The sequence below is a fragment of the Hemiscyllium ocellatum genome, chromosome 7, assembly GCF_020745735.1.
Source record: "Hemiscyllium ocellatum isolate sHemOce1 chromosome 7, sHemOce1.pat.X.cur, whole genome shotgun sequence".
Lineage (NCBI taxonomy): Eukaryota > Metazoa > Chordata > Chondrichthyes > Orectolobiformes > Hemiscylliidae > Hemiscyllium > Hemiscyllium ocellatum.
The window spans coordinates 89,213,810-89,234,307 of record NC_083407.1 but is presented as its reverse complement, the minus strand read 5'-3'; the positions used below and the strand labels follow the sequence as shown (position 1 = coordinate 89,234,307).

The window sequence follows — 20,498 nt, the reverse complement described above, 5'->3', positions numbered from 1 at the left end:
GGAAAGATGTGGAAGCTTTGGAGAGAGTGCAAAGGAGGTTTACCAGGATGCTGCCTGGACTGGAAGGTTTGTCTTATGAAGAGAGGTTGACTGAGCTTGGACTTTTCTCTCGGGAGAGAAGAATGAAGAGAGGTGACCTGATCGAGGTTTATGAGGTAACGAGAGTTGATAGCCAGAGACTTTTCCCCAGGGCAGGATTGACTGCCACAAGGGGTCATAGTTTTAAAGTGTTAGGAGGAAGGTATAGAGGAGACTTCAGAGGTAGGTTCTTTATGCAAAGAGTTGTGAATGCATGGAATAGATTGCCAGCAGCGGTGGTGGATGCAGAGTCATTAGGGGCATTTAAGCGACTGCTGGACATGCACATGGACAGCAGTCAATTGAAGGGGGCATAGGTTAGATTATTTTATTTTAGATGATAGGCCGAAGCACCTGTACTAGAATGTTTTACGTTCTAATGGAATAGTGTAGGTTAGATAGGCTTCAGATTGGTTCCACAGGTTGGCACAACATTGAGGGCGAAGGCTCTGTACCGCACTGTAATGTTCTATGTTCTGTGTTCTAACAGAATAAACTGCGCACGGGTATTAGGGTATTGAAAATCCAACAGATATTTACTACAGCTAACTATTATATACAAACATTAGATTATATTACAGCAGTGTGATTTCCATAGCATGTCAGCCTTCAATTGATCCCAGGGTAAAATGGAGAATGAGATTGTATGCCCTCAGGTTACATGCTATGGTGTTGTGATAATGTTATCAGGTGTCTCTTAAAAGCATAGTGACAAAATGACTGTGAGTCACAATACAATAATCCCTACTTCTGACACGATCATAGAGGGAAGGTGATTAATGGAACAACTGAAAATGATTGGACTTAGTCTTGTACTTTGAAGAATTTATGTAGCGCTGTCCTGGGACTGAGATAATTTATTTCCAAAAGCCACAATCATCTTCCTTTCTGCTCAATATGATTCCAAGCAATGGAGAGTTCTGCTGGTACTTTTTGACGCCAAATTGTACATGAGTGAGCAAGTTAATGCTGTGAAAGTGCCACCTGAGGGTACTGTCAACAGCAGTTTCCATTACTCTGCTGAGGATTGAGAGGATTGTGATGGAGTGGTAATTGATCAGATTTAAGTTGTCCTGCTTTTTGTGGCTATGACATATTGGTGCAATTTTTCATATTGTCAAGTTTATTAGTTTATTTCAGCTTTAATAATAAATAAGCCTTATCTGTTTTTAACCATTTGCCTCAGCCACCTTTCCCAATTTATACGAAATTTTGAATATATCGGTCAAATCCAGTGATTGTTTGTTGCCAAATAATCACAGCTACAATTGTCAATGTAAAATTCACAGTTTTGAAATTGCATTAGATTGCTGAAATAAAAGAAAGATTTCCCTGTGATAATTATAGTGACTGCTGGTGAAAATAAAAAAAATTATAACTTATTTAAATAGTTGATGGAATCTATAATTGTTTTTAACAACATTTGGAAATTACTTTTAGGTAGTTGCATCAATTGTAAATAGATCAATTACAATTTTCTTCAGAAATACTGCTCCATGAAACCTGGTGACCAAGACCAATGGGAAGTTAAGATACAAAAGCCATACAACTAGACATAGAGAAGAAAACAAAGAAGTTATTGCTGTTAAAAAAAAACAGTTGCATTAGATAAAGAAGACAATCAGTATACATATGCACACACAAAGAGAAAGCAGAGAAAGACAGAAAGAGGAACATATTCAAAATTCTTGTGAGGAGCAGAAATAAATTTCTCTCAGGAAATGAGCAAATTTTAATATTTGACAGGAAATGAAAAGGAGGTTTTTAGACACAATGCATGAACTGGCTTAAATTGTGCCCAATGTGGAACAGCTCAAAGATTCTAAAGAGTTAAGTGTTTCCACAGGAGTGACCAAACTGTGAATTGGGGTCAGATTGTTGGTTGGTTGGTTGGAAAGGAACTCCAGATAGTATAACTGTCAGGACTGTCAAATTCTTATCCTGGTGATGACAATCATGACCAAACCTGGAGATGAAATCTATTGTTGTATGTTTTTTTTACAAAGTATCATTTGCTTGATAATCCATACTTGATCCATGTTTGTTCCTATTCAACAATAAAGTCAATATTATAAAAGGCATTGGTAATTCCTTCTGTTGGTGGTCATTCAATAAAGTTAGTTGTTTGGGTCTTTGTTTACCCTACAGGGATGCAAAACAGTGATATTTAAGTGAAAGTGTGCATACTACGAAAACTAAACAATCTCACTTTTTCCAAGTTATTTCTCTGAACATATTGGCCTTGGGGTCTAACAATAATTAACAATTTTCCATGAGGGGATTTCTCTTTGTTCATTGTGTTGCTGCACACCAGTATCTTTCCTCCCTTTGTCCAATTTCTGATGTTTTCCATCTATCCAGTTTTTTTTGTCCTAGCCAGCTATTTCCTGATGTTTAACTTTCTATTTATAAAACCTCTTCACTTAGTCTAAATGATCTCAATGTTTACAACCATGTTATTATTTAACAATAGTACAGATTCACATAATGTCACTGGCTGCTGACAAATCCCATGAGTCAGAATCTATGCCACATGATCAATCCACCCTCAGATTTCCTGATATGTCTTTAGAGCAGTTGGCAAAGCTGTTCTATCCATCTTCAGTGAGTTTACTTTTGATGTCTTTTTGTAAACCATTTCCCAGCGATGACAATGTACCATTTAGATTTTCATCTATTTTCAGCCAATTTAGTTGGCTTTTAATTGTATCACTATTCTGTATGCAGCCATTATTTTCTCTGGTCATCCTTTTCAATGTTATGCTTGAAGAAACACAGGCGGCTATATGGGAATTACCTCTAATCTCCAATGTTTGAGTGAAGAAGACATATTTATTGTTACAGAAACAATGGGGCACGGATCACTGACAGCTCCAACACAGCTTAAAATTACTTTACAGGCTTTTAGCAAAAACCTTTGGCTTGTCTTTGCCTTCCAATCTTGCCTTCATGTCCTCATGTTCATTATTCAGTTCCTCAATCAGGGTGCTCTTCTTCAATGTTTCATTCTATCACTAGAAGACTAGACCAGAGCACAATGACTTTACCATAGCCAGAGAAAATAACAGAGAAAAATAAAAGCACAGACACATGTTTCAAAATGATTAATGTGACACAAGAGTAAATAATACATTGGCTTACAGAGCATGAGTGTGTGTGTGTGTTTTAACATTGTCTTACATATTGTCAATAGCATGAGACGTTCATTCTGTTACCCACAGATAAATATAGCTAAAAAGTTTGTTTTAATTCTGTCACTTGACAGCTTAACTTTCTATTGTTATCTTACCTGTTCCCATATTTATTCTTAGTTGTCTCTAAATTTTAATTCAAATCAATCCAGTACATTTGTATGCAGGACTCTGGTTGGACTGCATGAAACACGTATCGTGTGCAAGTTGCGTCAATACCCATCACTCATAATATCAATATCAGCAGATTAATGCCATACATGATATCACTACATGACAGGTTTTGGGAATAGATGATTGAAGAATCTAGGAAATAAATCCCCTTACAATTATGTATCAACTAGGAATGGAAATGATCATTTCCAAAGTTAGATTCTCTGGATATCCATGGCCTCATCTTTACCATTTGGGAACAGGTGATTACACTAAAGAGATCTGGGCAATTTAGGAGGTAGGACTGTTTCAGACAACATTTCCAACAACCATTAAAGTGACATGAAGACAAATGGAAAATAATCAAAACACATGAAATGTCTTTGAAGTGTTTAACTACCATCAATACAACATGCATCTTGTGAATTCAGCTGATTTTTCAGGATTGAATTATTGGAATAGCAAAGTACAGCACAATGAGGCATTTTTGCCCAGTCTGTACAAATACCAAGCTCTGTGAAGCAGTGTAATATTCAGTCAGTTAATAAACCAACTGTAAATTCAAAATAGAAAAGGCGGGGATAACTCTGTGTTTTTGCATTTCATTTGATTTCGTCCTCAAGGATCAACTGGCTAGAGAAATGATTAACTTGCAGCAAAATATCTTTCCACAGACAGGAACTTCCAGGGGCGGCACTATGAGTGCAGTAGTGATTGTGCCGACCTGTCCCCTTACTTCAGCCGCTGTAACTCCATCCGTGTTGAGAGTGACTGGTGGGTGCTGTATGAGAAACCCAATTACATGGGATACCAGTATGTTCTGACCAGGGGAGAGTATCCTGACTACCAGCGCTGGATGGGATTCAATGACTGTGTCAGGTCATGTCGCTCTTACCCACAGGTAAGTTACTTTTGCTGATTTGTATATTTCACTGCAATGGAATTCCAGGAAATAATAGCTTGTGGGTCAATTATGTTTATCGATATCGACCATAAACAATTTTCATGTGGACTAAAGCTTTGTTAAGGAGAAAGTGAGGACTGCAGATGCTGGCGATCAGAGCTGAAAAATGTGTTGCTGGAAAAGCGCAGCAGGTCAGGCAGCATCCAAGGAGCAGGAGAATCGACGTTTCGGGCATAAGCCCTTCTTCAGGAATGGCATTCCTGAAGAAGGGCTTATGCCCGGAATGTCGATTCTCCTGCTCCTTGGATGCTGCCTGACCTGCTGCGCTTGTCCAGCAACACATTTTTCAGCTCTAAAGCTTTGTTATGATCAGCCTGGAAAGAAGCAGGTAGTGGAAGGTTATCAATTCAGTGGGAGAGTGGGCAATATCAGTTAAAGACATTTTGATGGCCTCTTCCAACTGTCTCCACATTAAAATACACCCCATGTGCTGCCTTCCCTATGGGTTCAGTTGGCTTGCTTCCTGCTCACAGTCAATGTGTGGTCTAGTTAAGGTTCCCTAGCCTTAAGTTCTTCCCCTGCTGGTAGACCATGCCTCTGCCCTTGCAACTCACCTTCACCCCACTATGGCCTGCCTGGCTGGTCTTGCCAACATTTGAACATATTTGCCTCTCTGAGCCTCTTCGATGGCTTCTGGTCTGCCTGTGGCCATCTACAGTGGCTACCGCTCCCACTGGCAAAGGGACACATTGTCTCAGAGGAACAGAAGCTATGACTGTTGACAATGATGAAGCTGCTCATGAAAGGATTGAGGTGTGGTTTCTACAGCCAGTGAGAGTGGACATACCTCTGATTCTTTGACCAGCAACTGGGGTACCATCTGCACTTAAAAGCCCAGCCTTTGCATGTGGTATAACGCTACCTGTCACTATATTTATAGCAGTAATAAAGATTCATAGTTTTGTTTCTATGAATGCAATTATCTACACTTAACATACTAAGTGACATGTATTGTATATAGCAGCAATGGATTTTATATAAAATACAGAAATATAGTTGGACAAATGTGGATTCTACACAGTATACGTGGAGATAATGTTTTCAGCCCTGGGACAATCCAAAACTAATGGTCAAGAGTTGACCTCTGACCTGCTCTTGTTGCCACTGTGTTTAGTTGGTGAGTCCAGTTGAGTTTCTGGTCAATGGTAACCCCAAGCATGTTGATAGTGAGGCATTCAGTGATAGTAATACATCTGGGCGGCACGGTGGCACAGTGGTTAGCACTGCTGCCTCACAGCGCCTGAGACCCGGGTTCAATTCCCGACTCAGGCGACTGACTGTGTGGAGTTTGCACGTTGTCTGCGTGGGTTTCCTCTGGGTGCTCCGGTTTCCTCCCACAGTCCAAAGATGTGCGGGTCAGGTGAATTGGCCATGCTAAATTGCCCATAGTGTTAGGTAAGGGGTATATGTAGGGGTATGGGTGGGTTGCGCTTCGGCGGGTCGGTGTGGGCTTGTTGGGCCGAAGGGCCTGTTTCCACACTGTAAGTAATCTAATCAAATGTCAAAGGGAAGCAGTTAGATTGTCTTTTCTTGATGATGGTTATTGCCTGGCATTTGGTTGGCACAAATGTTACTTACCACTTGTCAGCCTAAGCCTGGATATTGTCCAGATCTTGCTACATTTGAAGGTGGACTGTTCCAGTATCTCAGCAGTCATGAATGGTGCTGAACACTGTGCAATCATCAGCAAACATCCCCACTTCTGCCCTTATGATGGAGGGAAGGGCTTTGATGAAACAGCTGAAGATGGTTTGTGTTTAGGATATTACCCGAATGAACTCCTGTCGAGGTAGCCTGGAGCTGGTATGATTGATGTCCAACAACCACAACCACATTACTATGTGTCAGTATGATTCCAACCAGCAGAGAGTTTGCCATCTGATATCCATTGATTGCAATTTTATGAGGGCTCCTTAATGCCACACTCAGTCAAGTGTGGCCTTGGTGTCAAGTGTTGTCACTCTCACCTCACCTCAGGAATTTACTCTTATGTCCATATTTGAATCAAGGCTGTGAGGAAGTCAGGTCCTGGTGGAACCCAAACTGGGCGTCACTGAGCAGATTATTGATAGCTGCTTGATAATTCCATGGCAACTTCCATCACTTTACTGATGATCAAGAGTAGACTGATGGGTTGGTAATTGTCTGAGTTGGATTTGTCCTGCTTTATGCATACAGGGCATACCTGGGAAATTTTCCACATTGCCGGATGGATACCATTGTTGGAAGAGCTTGACTAGGGGAGCAGCAAGTTCTTGAGTATATGTCTTCAGCAGCATTGCCAGAATATTGTCAGGGCCCATAGTCTTGCAGTATCCAGTATCTCCAATCATTTCTTGATATCAAGTGGAGTGAATTGAATTGGCTGCAGACTGGTATCTGTAACGCAGGGGTCCATTGGAGGGGGCCAAGAAAGATCATCCTTTGGGCACATCTGACTGATGATTGCTATGAATGCTTTAGCTTTATCTTTTGCACTGATGTGTTGTGCTCTTCCATTTTTGAAGATGAGGATATTTGTGGAGCCTCCTCCTACAGTGAGTTGTTTAATTGTCCATCACCATTCATGACTGGATGTGGCAGGACTACCATTTTGTGTTTTCACCTTTGAATTCTAGTGAAAATTGCACAGATATCACGGGTTCACAGACAAAATATTTCATCACTTTGTCTCAGCTCTCATTCATATGGCCTCGTGGAAATGATCAAATAAAATGCACTGTGGAGATTTGAGGTACCTACCTGCTGAAAACGAAAATGACACTGTAAAATACCGTGAATGAGGACCGCATAAAACCAATTGACATCAAACGTGATGCGGCACAGTGGCACAATGGATGGCATGGTGGCACAGTGGTTAGCACAGCTACCTCACGGTGCTAGAGACCTGGGTTCAATTCCTGCATCAGGCAACTGTCTCTGTCTAGCGTTTGCACATTGTCTGTGAGGGTTTCCTCCTGCAGTCCTGCAGGTTAGGTGAATTGGCCATGCTAAATTGCGCATAGTATTATGTGAAGGGGTAAATGTAGGGGGGGGGGGGTGGGGTGCTACTCTACAGAGGGTCAGTGTGGACTTGTTGGGCGGAAGGGCCTGTTTCCACACTGTAAGTATTCTCTTACCTTTGATAAAAACTGACATAAAGAAGTTAAAGTAATTTTTAAAAATTAAGCCAAGCTTCACTGTGCACACAGCTCCAAAAGAACGTGTATCTTTGTAGCACAAGAAAACTATCCAAAGATCTGTCATCTATCAGATTTCTATTTTTGAGCCCTTATGTAGGAGTAATTACAAACTTGCTGGGATTTCAAACTGCTAAGTCTTAAATAGTTTTTCCTAAACAAGAAACATCACTTTTATTTCTAAATGACAAATTACAACTTACATATTTGCTGTAGGCTATTATAACTTATGATGTTTCTAACAAAGTTCTGTTTAAAACATGAGCAAATAATATGCAGGGACTGTAGTCAGTCACATTATATATGGAAATGTAATTTTAATTTTAAGAATGCAAGTAATAAAGTACTAAATGTATATTAACCATGAGCAGAGGCATTTGTACAAACTGATGTGGAGGAAAGGAGAGCAAAGCAGGTAGATATTAGATTATTTTGTAATAAATCTAAAATCAAAAAATTGAAAAGTAGTTAGGCAATAAAGTGTAGCCAAATGTGCGAGAGAAAATAAAAACAGAAAAATCACTTTCATGGAATAAACGAAGGAATGACAGCAAAACTTAGAGCCTTATTGAGATTTATAAAATCAGGAGGGGCATGGATAGGGTAAATAAAGAAGATCATTTCCCTAGCGTGGGGGAGTCCAGAACTAGAGGGCGTAGGTTTAGGGTGAGAGGGAAAAGATATAAAAGGTATATAAGGGGCAACTTCTTCACGCAAAGGCTGGTGCCCGTCTGGAATTAGCTGCCAAAGGAAGTGGTGGAGGCTGGATTCAGATGCCTTGTACAACACTTACAAGGCTTCTGGATGCATACATTAACAAAATAACAAAGAACAAAGAAAATTTACAACCCAGGAGCAGGTCCTTCGGCCCTCCAAGCCTGAGCCAATCCAAATCCACTGTCTAAACCTGTCGCCCAATTCCTAAGCATCTGTATCCCTCTGCTCCCAACCTATTCATGCATCTGTCAAGACGCATCTGAAATGAATCTACCGTGCCTGCCTCTACTACCTTGGCTGGCAACATGTCCCAGGCACCTACACACCCTCTGTGTAAAGTACTTGCCGCATGTATTCCTCTTGAACTTTTCACCTTTCACCTTGAAAGCTTGACCTCTCGTTATTGAATCTTTCACCCTGGGAAAATAGCTTACCTCTGTCTACCCTGTCTATACCCTTCTTGATTTTGTAGACCTCAATCTTCTTTTTTCTAATGAAAACAATCTTAACCTACTCAACATCTCTTCATAGCTAGCACCTTCCATACAAGGCAACATCCTCGTAACCTTCTCTACATCCTCTCCAAAACGTCCACATCCTTTTGGTAATGTGGTGACCAGAAATGTACACAATAGTCTAAATGCAGCCGAACCAATGCCTTGTACAATTTTAACATGACTGCCAGCTCTTATACTCAATACCACGTCCAACGAAGGCAAGCATACCATATGCCTTCTTGATCACTCTATCCACCTGCGCAGCAACCTTCAGGGTGCAATGGACCTGAACTCCCAGATCTCTGCTCAACTTTTCCCAAGGCACTTCCACTTACTGTATAGTTTGCTCTGGAATTAGACTTCCCAAAATGCATCACCTCACATTTGCCAGGATTGAACTCATTCTGCCACTTCTCTGCCAAACTCTCCAGTCTATCTATATCCTCCTGTATTTTTTGACAGTCCCCTATGCTTTCTGCTATTCCTCCAATCTTTGTGTCATCTGCAAATTTGCTGATCATATGAACAGTGCCCTCTTCCTGATCATTTATATATCTCACAAACAACAGTGGCCTCAGCACTGATCCCTGTGGAACACCACTGATCACCTTTCTCCATTTCAAGGAACTCCCTTCAACTACTACTCTCTGTCTCCTGTTGCTCAACCAGTTTGCTATCCACCTAGCCAGAACACCCTTAACACCATATGACTTCACTTTCTCCGTTTGTTTACCATGGGGAACCTTATCAAATGCCTTACTAAAGTCCATGTATATGACACCTACAGCCCTTCCTTCATCTATCAACTTGGCCACTTCCTCAAAGAACTCTATTAAGTTGGAAGACACATTCTCCCCTGCACAAAACCATATTGCTTTTTTTTAGGAAGGGTTTAGAATGATATGAGCTAAATGCTCGCAAATCGGGCTAGGTTAATTTAGGATGTCTGGTCAGCATGGACGAGTTGGACCGAAGGGTCTGTTTCCGTGCTGTACAGCTCTATGACTAAATAGGGTGCCACAATAGGAGAGGCTATGGCCTCGTGGTGTTATTGCAAGACTATTACTCCAGAAACTCTGCTAATGTTCTGGGGACCAGAGTTAGAATCCCACCAAGGCAGATGGTGGAATTTGAATTCAATAAGATAAAAAAATTTGGAATTAAAATTGACTGACGATCATGAAATCATTGTCGGGAATAGCTCATCTGGTTTACTAATGTCCTTGAGGAAAAGGAATCTGCCATCCTCACCTGGTCTGACCTCCATGTGACTCCAGACCCATATCAATATAGATGACTCTCAATTGCCTAGCAAGCCATTCAGTTCAATAATTGCTGGCAAGCGCCCAGTGATACCTATTTCCATGAATGAAAAAATTGTTGGTGCAACACATCAAGTTCGAAAATCCAAAGCTAAAGTTGGAGTAAGATGTAACAGGGATTGCTAGCTAAAGTCCTCTGCATCATATCCTCATTTCTGAAATCGCTTTCCATGACTCTGGAGCTGCTGATCATTGAGGTTTACGTGTTCCTCATCCAGAGAACTGGAAATATACAGAAGTTGTATTAATCCTGAGATACGTTAGCACATCTGTTTGTGAATCATAGAATCCCTGTAGTGTGGAAACAGGCCCTTCGGCCCAACAAGTCCACACCACCCCTCCGAAGAGTGACACACTCAGACCCATTCCTTTACATTTACCCAGACTAATGCACCTAACCTATATATGCCTGAATACTATGGTTAATTTACCATGGCCAATTCACCTAACTGGCACATCTTTGAACTGTGGGAGGAAACTTGAACACCCAGAGGAAACCCATGCAGACTTGGGGAGAATGTGCAAAGTCCACACAATCTCCTGGGGAATTGAACTTGAGTCCTTGGTGCTGTGAGGCAACAGTGCTAACCACTGAGCCACCATGCAGTGGTTGAAGAACTTGCAGCTGACCTTATAATCATCAACCCATAGATTGATGGGGCACCTGAAATCACAAGAACATTTGAAAACAAAACAGTGAGACATGAATTTTGACCTTGTGGGATAGTGCAAAATGGTCTTATGACTTAAGAATAAAAGAAAGTGCTGAAAAACTCAGCAGGCCAGGCAACATCCATAGCAAAACCAGATTTAATGATTCAGATCAATGGCCTTTCATCAAAACACTCTCTCTCTCTCTCTCTCTCTCTGTTTCTCTGCTGAATACTGGTGCTACTCCCAGCATGCTCTCGTACTCTCTTCACTGACAGAAGTTAGCTCCTACAATGCTGGTAATGGTAGCGATGCAAACATGTCAGGGCAACAACATGCAAGGCTGAGAGGCCAGCAGTACTTCATGAAACCTGGTGAATTAAGACAACACTTGGGCTGTAATAGCAACTATCATTGTAATGCAGAGCGAGGACACTGTGCACTCAGGAGCATGTGTCCCAGCTCACATAATGCACCCAGCTGTACCTCCAAGCTCTCTGGTTGCTGTTAGAGCCAACCTGGATGGTCACAGTATCCCAATTCATCATTGCCGTGCTTTGTCTTTTTGCACTTTATCAGGTTCATATTGCTTCTGTCGTGCCTTGCCAAACATAAAGCTAGAAAGCTCATCATAGTTGACAGCTGGCCTCAGTCAAGTCAGGCAACTCAGGGTCATGCCAGCTTTGATGAAGAGTCACCTAGACTCAAAACATTAGCTTGCTCTCTCACCATGGTTGCTGCCTGACCTGTTGTAATTTCCAGCAATTTTTGTTTTCAATTAGTGAAATTAATTTAGTAAGATAAGACAAGAAATCTTATTTAGGCCTCAGGGAGAGAATCTCTCTAAAAGTCTTAACACAATTCACACGTATCCACAAAGTATAAGATCCAGCCCACTTCTACTTCTTTGGTGAATTGAATTTTCCTGAGTTCCTCCCTCCCTTCTATTTCCTGATTTATTACTGCTACAGGAATGTTATTTCTATCCTGTACAATGAAGCCTCACACAGAATATTTGTTCTATTCATATTCCACTTCCTTACTTTATACTATCAATTCTTCATTCTCACTTTCCAGAGAATCAATGTTCATCTTATTCACTCTTACTGCTTTAATAGTAACAGAAATGCTTACCATCTGTTTTTATATTTCTGACTAGCTTTCTCTCATAGTCTGTTATTTTCCCCATCTATAAATCTTTTCGGTCATTTTTTGCATTTCTCGTATTCATCTAATCTCCTCACATATTGCAAATTTGCACAATGATATGCATTTTCTTTTAGTTTGATACTATCTTCAACATTTCTAGTTAATTTCCGATGTTGAGTCTGTCTGTTGGAATTTTTCTTACTTGTTGGAATCTATCTGTTATGTATTCTGAAATGTCCCCTTAAATGTCTCCCATTGCATCTTTAATGACCAATCCTTTAGCTTAATTTGTCATCACATTTTAGCCAGCTTTGCTCTATGTATTTTGTTTGTTGGTATCTATGGGTGCTTTTACTATTAGATCATTAACTAAAACTATCTCATCACACAATTGCATGTCTAATATAACCTCCTCTCTGGTTAGCTTCAAAACATGCCATAAAGTCACAGTGTTTTTACAGCATGGAAGAAGGCCTTCAGCCCATTATGTCTGTGCTGGCCATCGAACCTCCATCTATGCTAAGCACTTGGCCTGCTGCTTTATGCATCATGGTATTACAAGTACTCATCTAAATGCTTCTTAAATGTCTTGAGGCTTCATGCCTCTACCACTCTTGTAGGCAACTAGGAGAAAGTGAGGACTGCAGATGTTGGACAGTCAGCATCTTTTAAGCAGTTAGTTCCAAATACCCACAACTCTCTCAGTGAGGAAAATACATTTTTCCTCAAATCTTGTGAAACATTTTACCCAAAAATGTGTCTGCTAGTTATTGACTAGGGTGAAAAGTTTCTGTCTATCTGTCTATGTTCCTCAGAACTTTGCACACTACAATCACATCCTTTCACCATCTATCTACTGTAAGGTAAACAATCCCAGCCAATCTCACCTCCCTTCATAGTTGAATCACTCCAGCTCAGTCAACATCCTGGTGAATCTTTTCTGCAAGTACACTCCTACAGGTGGCAACCAGAACTGCACACTGTACCCTAACTAACTAACATCATATACAGCTCCATCATAATCTCCCTGCTCTTGTATTCAATGCCTTAACTAAAAAAGGTATCTTGACCACCTATCCTGCTATTTTCAATGATGCACGTCGACTTCCTTCTGATCTCTGTACTTAGGATTGTACACATTTGCTTTGTTAGTCCACCAAAAGTACGTCAAAATTTTCCTCATCATTAGGAAGAAATTCTGAACCACAGAATTAATCTCCATTTGGAGAAATAAGCGTTAATCAAGGATAGTCAGCATGGCTTTGTCAGGGAGACGCCATGCCGAGCAGAGTCGATAGGGCAGCATGGTGGCACGGTGGTTACCACTGCTACCTCACAGCACCAGCACCTGGGTTCAATTCCTGCCTCGGGCAACTGTCTGTGTGGGCTTTCTCTGGTTTCCGCACACAGTCCAAAGATGTGCAGGTTAGGTGAATTAGCCATGCTAAATTGCCTATAGTGTTAGATGAAGGGGTAAATTAGGGTTACACTTTAGAGGGTCGGTGTGGACTTGTTGGACTGAAGGGTCTGTTTCCACACTGTAAGTAATCTAATAATTATTTACCACATTCCCAATTTTTTTGTCACCTGTGAACTTATTGATGATTCTTCTACATTTACTTCAATATCATTTATACAAACTACACACATTTAGGCACCCAGCATCAAAGCCTGTGATACACCACTGGACACAGTCACAAACACCCTTCGACCATCATTCTCTGTTTCCCGGCACTCAGCCAATTTTGGATTTAATTTTCCAAGTTATCTTGGAGCCCATGAGCTCTAAGCTTCTTAACCAGTCTTCCACGTGAGACCTTACTGATGTACATGCAAACTATATCAACCAAACTATCCCCATCTATACACCTATTCAGTCCCTCGAAAATATTCTATCTACTCTGTTAGGCATGGTGTCTCCCTGACAAAGCCATGCTGACTATGCTTGATTAATCCTTATTCCTCCAAATAGAGGTTAATTCTGTGGTTCAGAATTTCTTTCTAATTAATGTTAGACTCACTGGTCTGTAGTTTCCTAGTTTAGTACTACCTTTTTGAATGATGATATTACATTAGCTGTCCTCCAGCTTGCTGGCACCCCCTCCTGCAACAGAGAGGAATCATCTTGAAAACATTCAATGCAGGTCTTATCTGGGCTACCTTTGCCCACTGATTTCATCACTCAATATGTAAAATTAAAACCTCTCAAGATTTGGGCCATGTCTTTCTGACCTTGTTCTTGGTGGGAGTCATTGAAGTTGATAGTCAAGGTCCACATGAAGAGAAAAACTAGTGAGTGAGAAAGAGAGAAATTTGTTCAAGTGGAATTTGGTCAGTGACAACATGAGCTTCTCTTTTGAGCTGAATGCCAGGCTCTCTGGATACCCTCTCCTATTTCGCTCCAAGCTGGTGCCTGACTGCTCAAGTATGCAGACATCATTGACTCGACATTTCTCAAACTCATCTTGAAATCTTCTTGGAATTGCCTCTAATATTATTCCCAAACCTCACACAAGCTGTTTCTAACTTTTCTTCAAGACATGCAAAAGAGAGTTACATGAAAAAATGTTTATATTCCCTGTGAAATAAACACTGCCTGATCAATGCTCCATTGTTCAACTTGGCAAATTTTCTTCTTTTTTCATTTCCATGAGTGGGCTTCACTGGTTTGGCCAGCATTTACTGCCCACCCTGGTTGTCCTTGAGAAGATGGCATCAAGCTACCTTGGTGAACTGCTGGAGTTGCTGTGTTGCAGGTAAACCTACAATTCTGTTTGGGATGGAGTTTCAGGATTTTGATCCAGCAACAATGAAGAAATGGTAATACATTTCTAAGATGGGATGATAAGTGGCTAGGAGGGGAAGCAGCAAATGGTAGTGCCCTTGTGATTCTACTGCCCTTGACTTCTAAATGTCATGATTGTGGGTTTAGAAGGTGTTACTGAAGGAGCCTTTAAACATGTTCAGACACACCACTGAGGCTTGAGATCAGGCCTCCTGTTTTCAGCGACACTACCGCTGTGCCATTGGAGTCTGCTTCCAAGCAAACTATGAAAAAAATCTGTCATTACTACCTATATTGCGAACAAATTAGCCCATAAATAGTTCCATGATGTATGAAGGGTCCTTGTGATAAAGTATTCCTACCTCTGCACCAGGAGGCCCATGTTTAAGTCCCATGCTCCAGAGATGTGTAATACAACCACTGAAATGATTGATGAGAAAATTTCTTCCAATTGTGAAAGAAAGACACTGAAGGATTTGGAAAAATTCTCACAGATGCATATCACTAAATTCCACGGAATCCCAGTCCTAGATATAATAGATAATGTCCTGATGCTGGCTAACTCTGGAGAAAATGGTTGTCACTGGACTATTGAAAAAGCTGAATTAATAATCCTTCCCAGTTTTCATGGATTGTCTGCTCCATTGTCTGGATTCAGCAATACACTCGATCTGAGACATTGTTTTACTCCGGAATGTAATAGCTGAAGAGGTGAAAAATGAGATTCAGTTGCAAATTTCAAATGGGGATTGGGCACACAACGGGAAAAGGTCAGAAAATCATAGGGTGATGTGAAAAGAGCAGAGGTGTGCAATGACTTGAGGTTCTCTTTAAAAGAGTAGCACAGTTATAATGGGATGAATGGCCACATTCTTTGCAGTCAGGTTTATTGATTCCATGTTTACCTTTTCCTTTCAGTTGAAAGATGTCAGTTCTGGTAACCAAATTTGTGATCATGGTATAAAATACATCAAATTATAGTTGACCTTGATTTAGGATATCCCACAGCTTTTCCTTCACTGGTTTCCTAGTAAAGAATCCAAGCTGCTGTCCCCACACTCTGAATTGAGCTTTCATTAAACTAATACTACCTTTCTAGTGTGTAATTCAGAACTAAGTAGAAAAAGGTAGGTAACAAAAGGATGTACATTTGAGTATGAAAACAACACATCATCATAGTTATAAATAGTATAGTTCTCAAATAGATGTAGCAAATTTAAAAGTCTCCTGGTCTTGGATGAATAACTTAGAATTAAAACACATTAACAGTTATACATCAATTCAAACCAACCTACAGAGTAATAATTGAAGCAACCTCTCCCAGATGGGCATGTCCAAATGTTAAACAGTAGGGGAATGGACTTATATAATAATATTGAACTTTTGGAAACATGTCCTTTTGAATGTGTAATAATACTGAAAGTTGCAGTGGAAGCATAGTTTAGGGAACACAATAGGCTCCAATGTATTGTTGCATTCTTTCACACCACAATTAAAATGACATGGAAGCAAAACACTATCAACAATACTTAAGTGCTTTTCAAATGTTTTCTTTGCATTTACTGTATACGTCATGTGTGGTGCAGTCTTTGTGGTGGTTTCAAATTATTGCAATTATTTGAATAACAAAAAAAATGCTCAGTGAGGCACTTCTGACTAGCATATATATACTAAGCTCTGTGAAGCATTAACATTTTCAGTTACTAAACCAAATCTGAACTGGAAATGGGAAAGGCAAGGATTATTCTGAGTTCATATATTATATTTAAAGTTTCCATTAGGTATGGCCGAGTGTAGAAACTATCAATTTACAAACCTGTTTCTTTCCTCACAGATCATCTTTTACGAGGACAGGAACTTCCAGGGACGGCACTATGAGTGCAGCAGTGACTGTGCCGACCTGTCCCCTTACTTCAGCCGCTGTAACTCCATCCGTGTTGACAGTGACTGGTGGGTGCTGTATGAGAAACCCAATTACATGGGATACCAGTATGTTCTGACCAGGGGAGAGTATCCTGACTACCAGCGCTGGATGGGATTCAATGACAACATTTGGTCATGTCGCACTTACCCATACGTAAGTTATTTCTGGTAGTTTGTATTTTCTGATCAAACTGACACTGAGATAATGATTAATGCACTCCACATTTGGGTTTGTCTGAATTAGCTCCAAACTTCATCTTTACTTTCACAGGTTTGTTTTTAACTTTCCCCAGTGATGGTAACAGGTAGAGGATTGTCACAAACCCAATTTGATTTCTGTCGCTGCCAAAAGTTAGTAACTGCCCTTGTCACTTTGTAACTGTACTTGTTGTATGGATATTCATCAGCCAATAGTTGAGCAAACTGGCAAGTTGGTTATGCCTCATATACTGATGGCTTGTTGCAAAGCTGATGATCACCAAGGATATAATTGAAACATTTGTTTGTAACAAGTTAGATATTCAGAGTTGAAAGTCAAATCGCCTTATTAACATTACAGAAAGTAACAGTGTCAAATTGACTAAAATATGACTCAGTAAAACCCGTCATTGGACATGTTTATATTCATCCCATTCATCTTACAGTAAATATTGAAATGATCACAGTAAAGGGAATACTGGCACCAGTTGTCTCCTCACAACCAGACATACTTTAAGATTTTTACCAATATCAATATACTTCTGTCTGCATATGCAAAATATCACCAGTTGCACATGTCGATTGTCGATATATTTGTAGCTGCATCACAAATCTTTCATTTCTCTCTATTCCAGTACCGAGGAGGCTCCTACAGAATGAGGATTTACGAGAGGCCTGACTTTGGAGGACAGATGATGGAATTCATGGATGACTGTCCATCTGTCTACGATCGTTTCCGTTACCGTGACATCCACTCCTGCCATGTGATGGACGGTTACTGGACCTTCTACGAACACCCCAACTACAGAGGGCGCCAGTACTTCCTGAGACCCGGTGAATACAGGAGATACAGTGACTGGGGAGGCTACAGCTCAACTATCGGATCTTTCAGGCGCATGAGGGACTTTTAGTCTGCAACTTTAATGCATGAATTTATTTTGTTGAATTATTTGTCAAAATAGTAAAATAACTTTATGACACCGCACTCTTGTCTAATTCACTCATTATTGGGTCCTCGTTAAAATAGTTCAACATCGTGCTGGTAAGTGATGTTTTCATGGAGAATACTTGATCACAGTGATCTTGGTGACACCATCATCATTCAAGTCGGTAATTTGAAAAGGAAGAAATTCCAAGGTCAAGTAGGAAGCATTGTCAAAGGCTTACTAGTACCATCGACTGCAGATGTTCTTTGGAGTTTCTACAGTCAATAAGACAGAAATCGTTCAAGACCCAGGCTGGACCTGCCTCAATGATGATTATTTCCAACTTTCTTGAGGCTTGAGGCATTTGCAGCTTATGGGATCTAAAGCTCCAATGTATCTGCTCTAAATGTAATAACATCACAAAGGCTGGTGTCCAATCACCAAATCGCCCTTTGTTTACACATGGAGAGTCCTTGACACTGATGGATCTCCCACAGAGCCAGCTCTCAGAGTGAACTGAACTTCTAACTCTCCTGTTTATATCTGTCAGCCAGGGATCCCTGATTAGACCAGGTTAACAGCCCCAATCAGGGAATTCACATTCAATGACAGCCACCTGGCTGACTTCCCCCTCACCCCTCCCCCTACTGAGTCTGAGAATATCGGCTAGTTCTTTATTTCATAGTTTCTCCTGAGGTGTTTTACCAGTGGGTCAGCTTCCACCAATCCTGCCTCTGATACATACGCTGTGTAATGCACTGTAGCTCACCTCTTGCACCTGAAGCATCTCAGAAGAAATTCATTCTCTTTGTCAGGCAGCAAAAGTGCTGAGGTGGCAACACCTGATGGCGAGGAAAAACCCGTGGGTTTCAGAACAGGTGGAAAGGCTGCTGAGGAGTTGGACATGTTTTGCTCCCACACTTTTCCCGAGTTTGCAGCTTTCATATTGGTTCAGATGCTTGTTCAGGACCATCGCACTGGCCTGAACTTTATACATCACTGTTCCTGATCTCACGTTCACCATGCTCTTACCGATGCAGGGCTGTTCCCATGGCTCCTACACCAAACTTCATCCCTGAAGTAATCTGTCACTCTCACTTTGTGGAAACTTGTGTCCATCATTGGCATTCCTGCTGCTATTTCACCCTCCCTCCCCAAGGTCCATGAAGATCAGATTTAACCTGCATGAAGAAGTCTGTATTTGTTTTAGGAGTGGTCCTATTATCAAATAGGAACCAGAGCAGTTTTATATCTAATGAAGCAGTTGGCTATTTTTTTAAGCCCACCTTCAAATGTTAGACTACTTATTTTTCCAGACCATTGGATGACGGATGGTATGGAGCTATCCTTATGTGATAGATCCCATTCAACTTCAGGAAAACTCAAATCCCCTGCAGGCAAACAATGCCCCATTATCTGTGACATCACTTCCAGGAGTTCATGCATTGAAATAGATGTGTGTAATATTTGTATTGTTGTCACCATGTTTTATGTATGAACTTTATGCACACCCAGCTATTTTGAGTGGCTCTCCACAATGACTAAGAACATTGCGTCCATGATAGGGTCTTCATAGTCAATGTTTAACTGAGTCCAGGATTTACCTAGCCATTCTCATTAATATGGGGCAGTTGCCAGGGTTTGAGGATTTGAGCTATAACTTCTCATCGATATTTTCATTTTGGAAACCCCTGGATGACCAGGGTGATATTCAGCCAGTATCTCATGGTGTCCTATGCTTAGAACAATCACTCTTGCTCTCCACAGCGATCTGGTCTCTCAGTGTTCAAAAAGTTATCACTTCTGATTGTAACGGCCCTTTGGTAACCATCAGCTGTTTCAATTTTGTCAAGAGTGGATTTTTTTTGTGTCCAAAGTCTGACATTGTTCAGCTGTGACTGTAAGTGAGTCCAGAAAATGTAAAACCATTACACACTTTTCCAGTGGCACTACCATTTGTTTTGTATTTGCCAGTGAGAGGTGGCTCAATGCATCCAAATTTGCTTAGTCGCCTCTTGGATTGTGTTTCACATTGTAATTATAAGCACTTAGTATTAGAATCCATTGCTGAAATTGGCCTGAAGGTTTGAGGGACACTGTCTCGTCCTCTTCATATAGCCTGCAGGGTTTTGTTGTCCCTTATTGTTGCAAGCTCATCATAAAGGTATTGGTGGAATTTGGCCGGGTCCAAAAATGTCTGCCAAACCATCCTTCTCCAACTGAGCGTATTTACACTTTGCATTAACTGAATTCCTGGATCATACATTATTGGGTGTTCTTCCCTATTGGGCCACATATGCTGCCTGGTAATGCTATCCTGGTGCTGTATGGGGAAACACCGCACGTCAATTCCAGATCTCACTTGTGATCATAGTGCGCCAACACTTGGATCATTGGTGTTTCTTCATGTCCCTGAAGGCTGTCACAGTCATAAAGTCATAACAGGGATGTACACCATGGAAACAGAACACATCCGTGCCGACCAAATATTCTTCATTCAGTTAGTCCAATTTGCCAGCAAATGGCCAATATTCTGCTAAACCTTTTCCAATCATATACCTAAACCACATGTCTTTTAAACGTTGTAGCTGTACCAGCCACCATCACCTTATCTGGCAGCTCATTCCATGCACACACCATCCTCTGCATGAAAATGCTGCCCCTTAGACCCCTTTTAAATCATTTCCCTCTCACTTTAAAACTACGCCTTCTAGTTTTAGATTTTCTTATCCTGACAAAAAGACTTGACTATTCACTCTATCCAT

The 20,498-nt window shown here is 40.8% G+C and overlaps 1 protein-coding gene across 1 annotated transcript; it reads left to right on the top strand.

Annotated features, from left to right (window-relative positions):
* The first annotated feature begins 16,469 nt into the window (after positions 1 to 16,469).
* On the top strand, positions 16,470 to 17,718 carry LOC132817635 (gamma-crystallin S-1-like). Its single transcript, XM_060828136.1, has 2 exons — positions 16,470 to 16,763; positions 17,443 to 17,718. Exons 1-2 carry the CDS (start codon positions 16,470 to 16,472, stop codon positions 17,716 to 17,718), a joined length of 570 nt encoding a protein of 189 aa, XP_060684119.1.
* Positions 17,719 to 20,498: the final 2,780 nt, after the last annotated feature.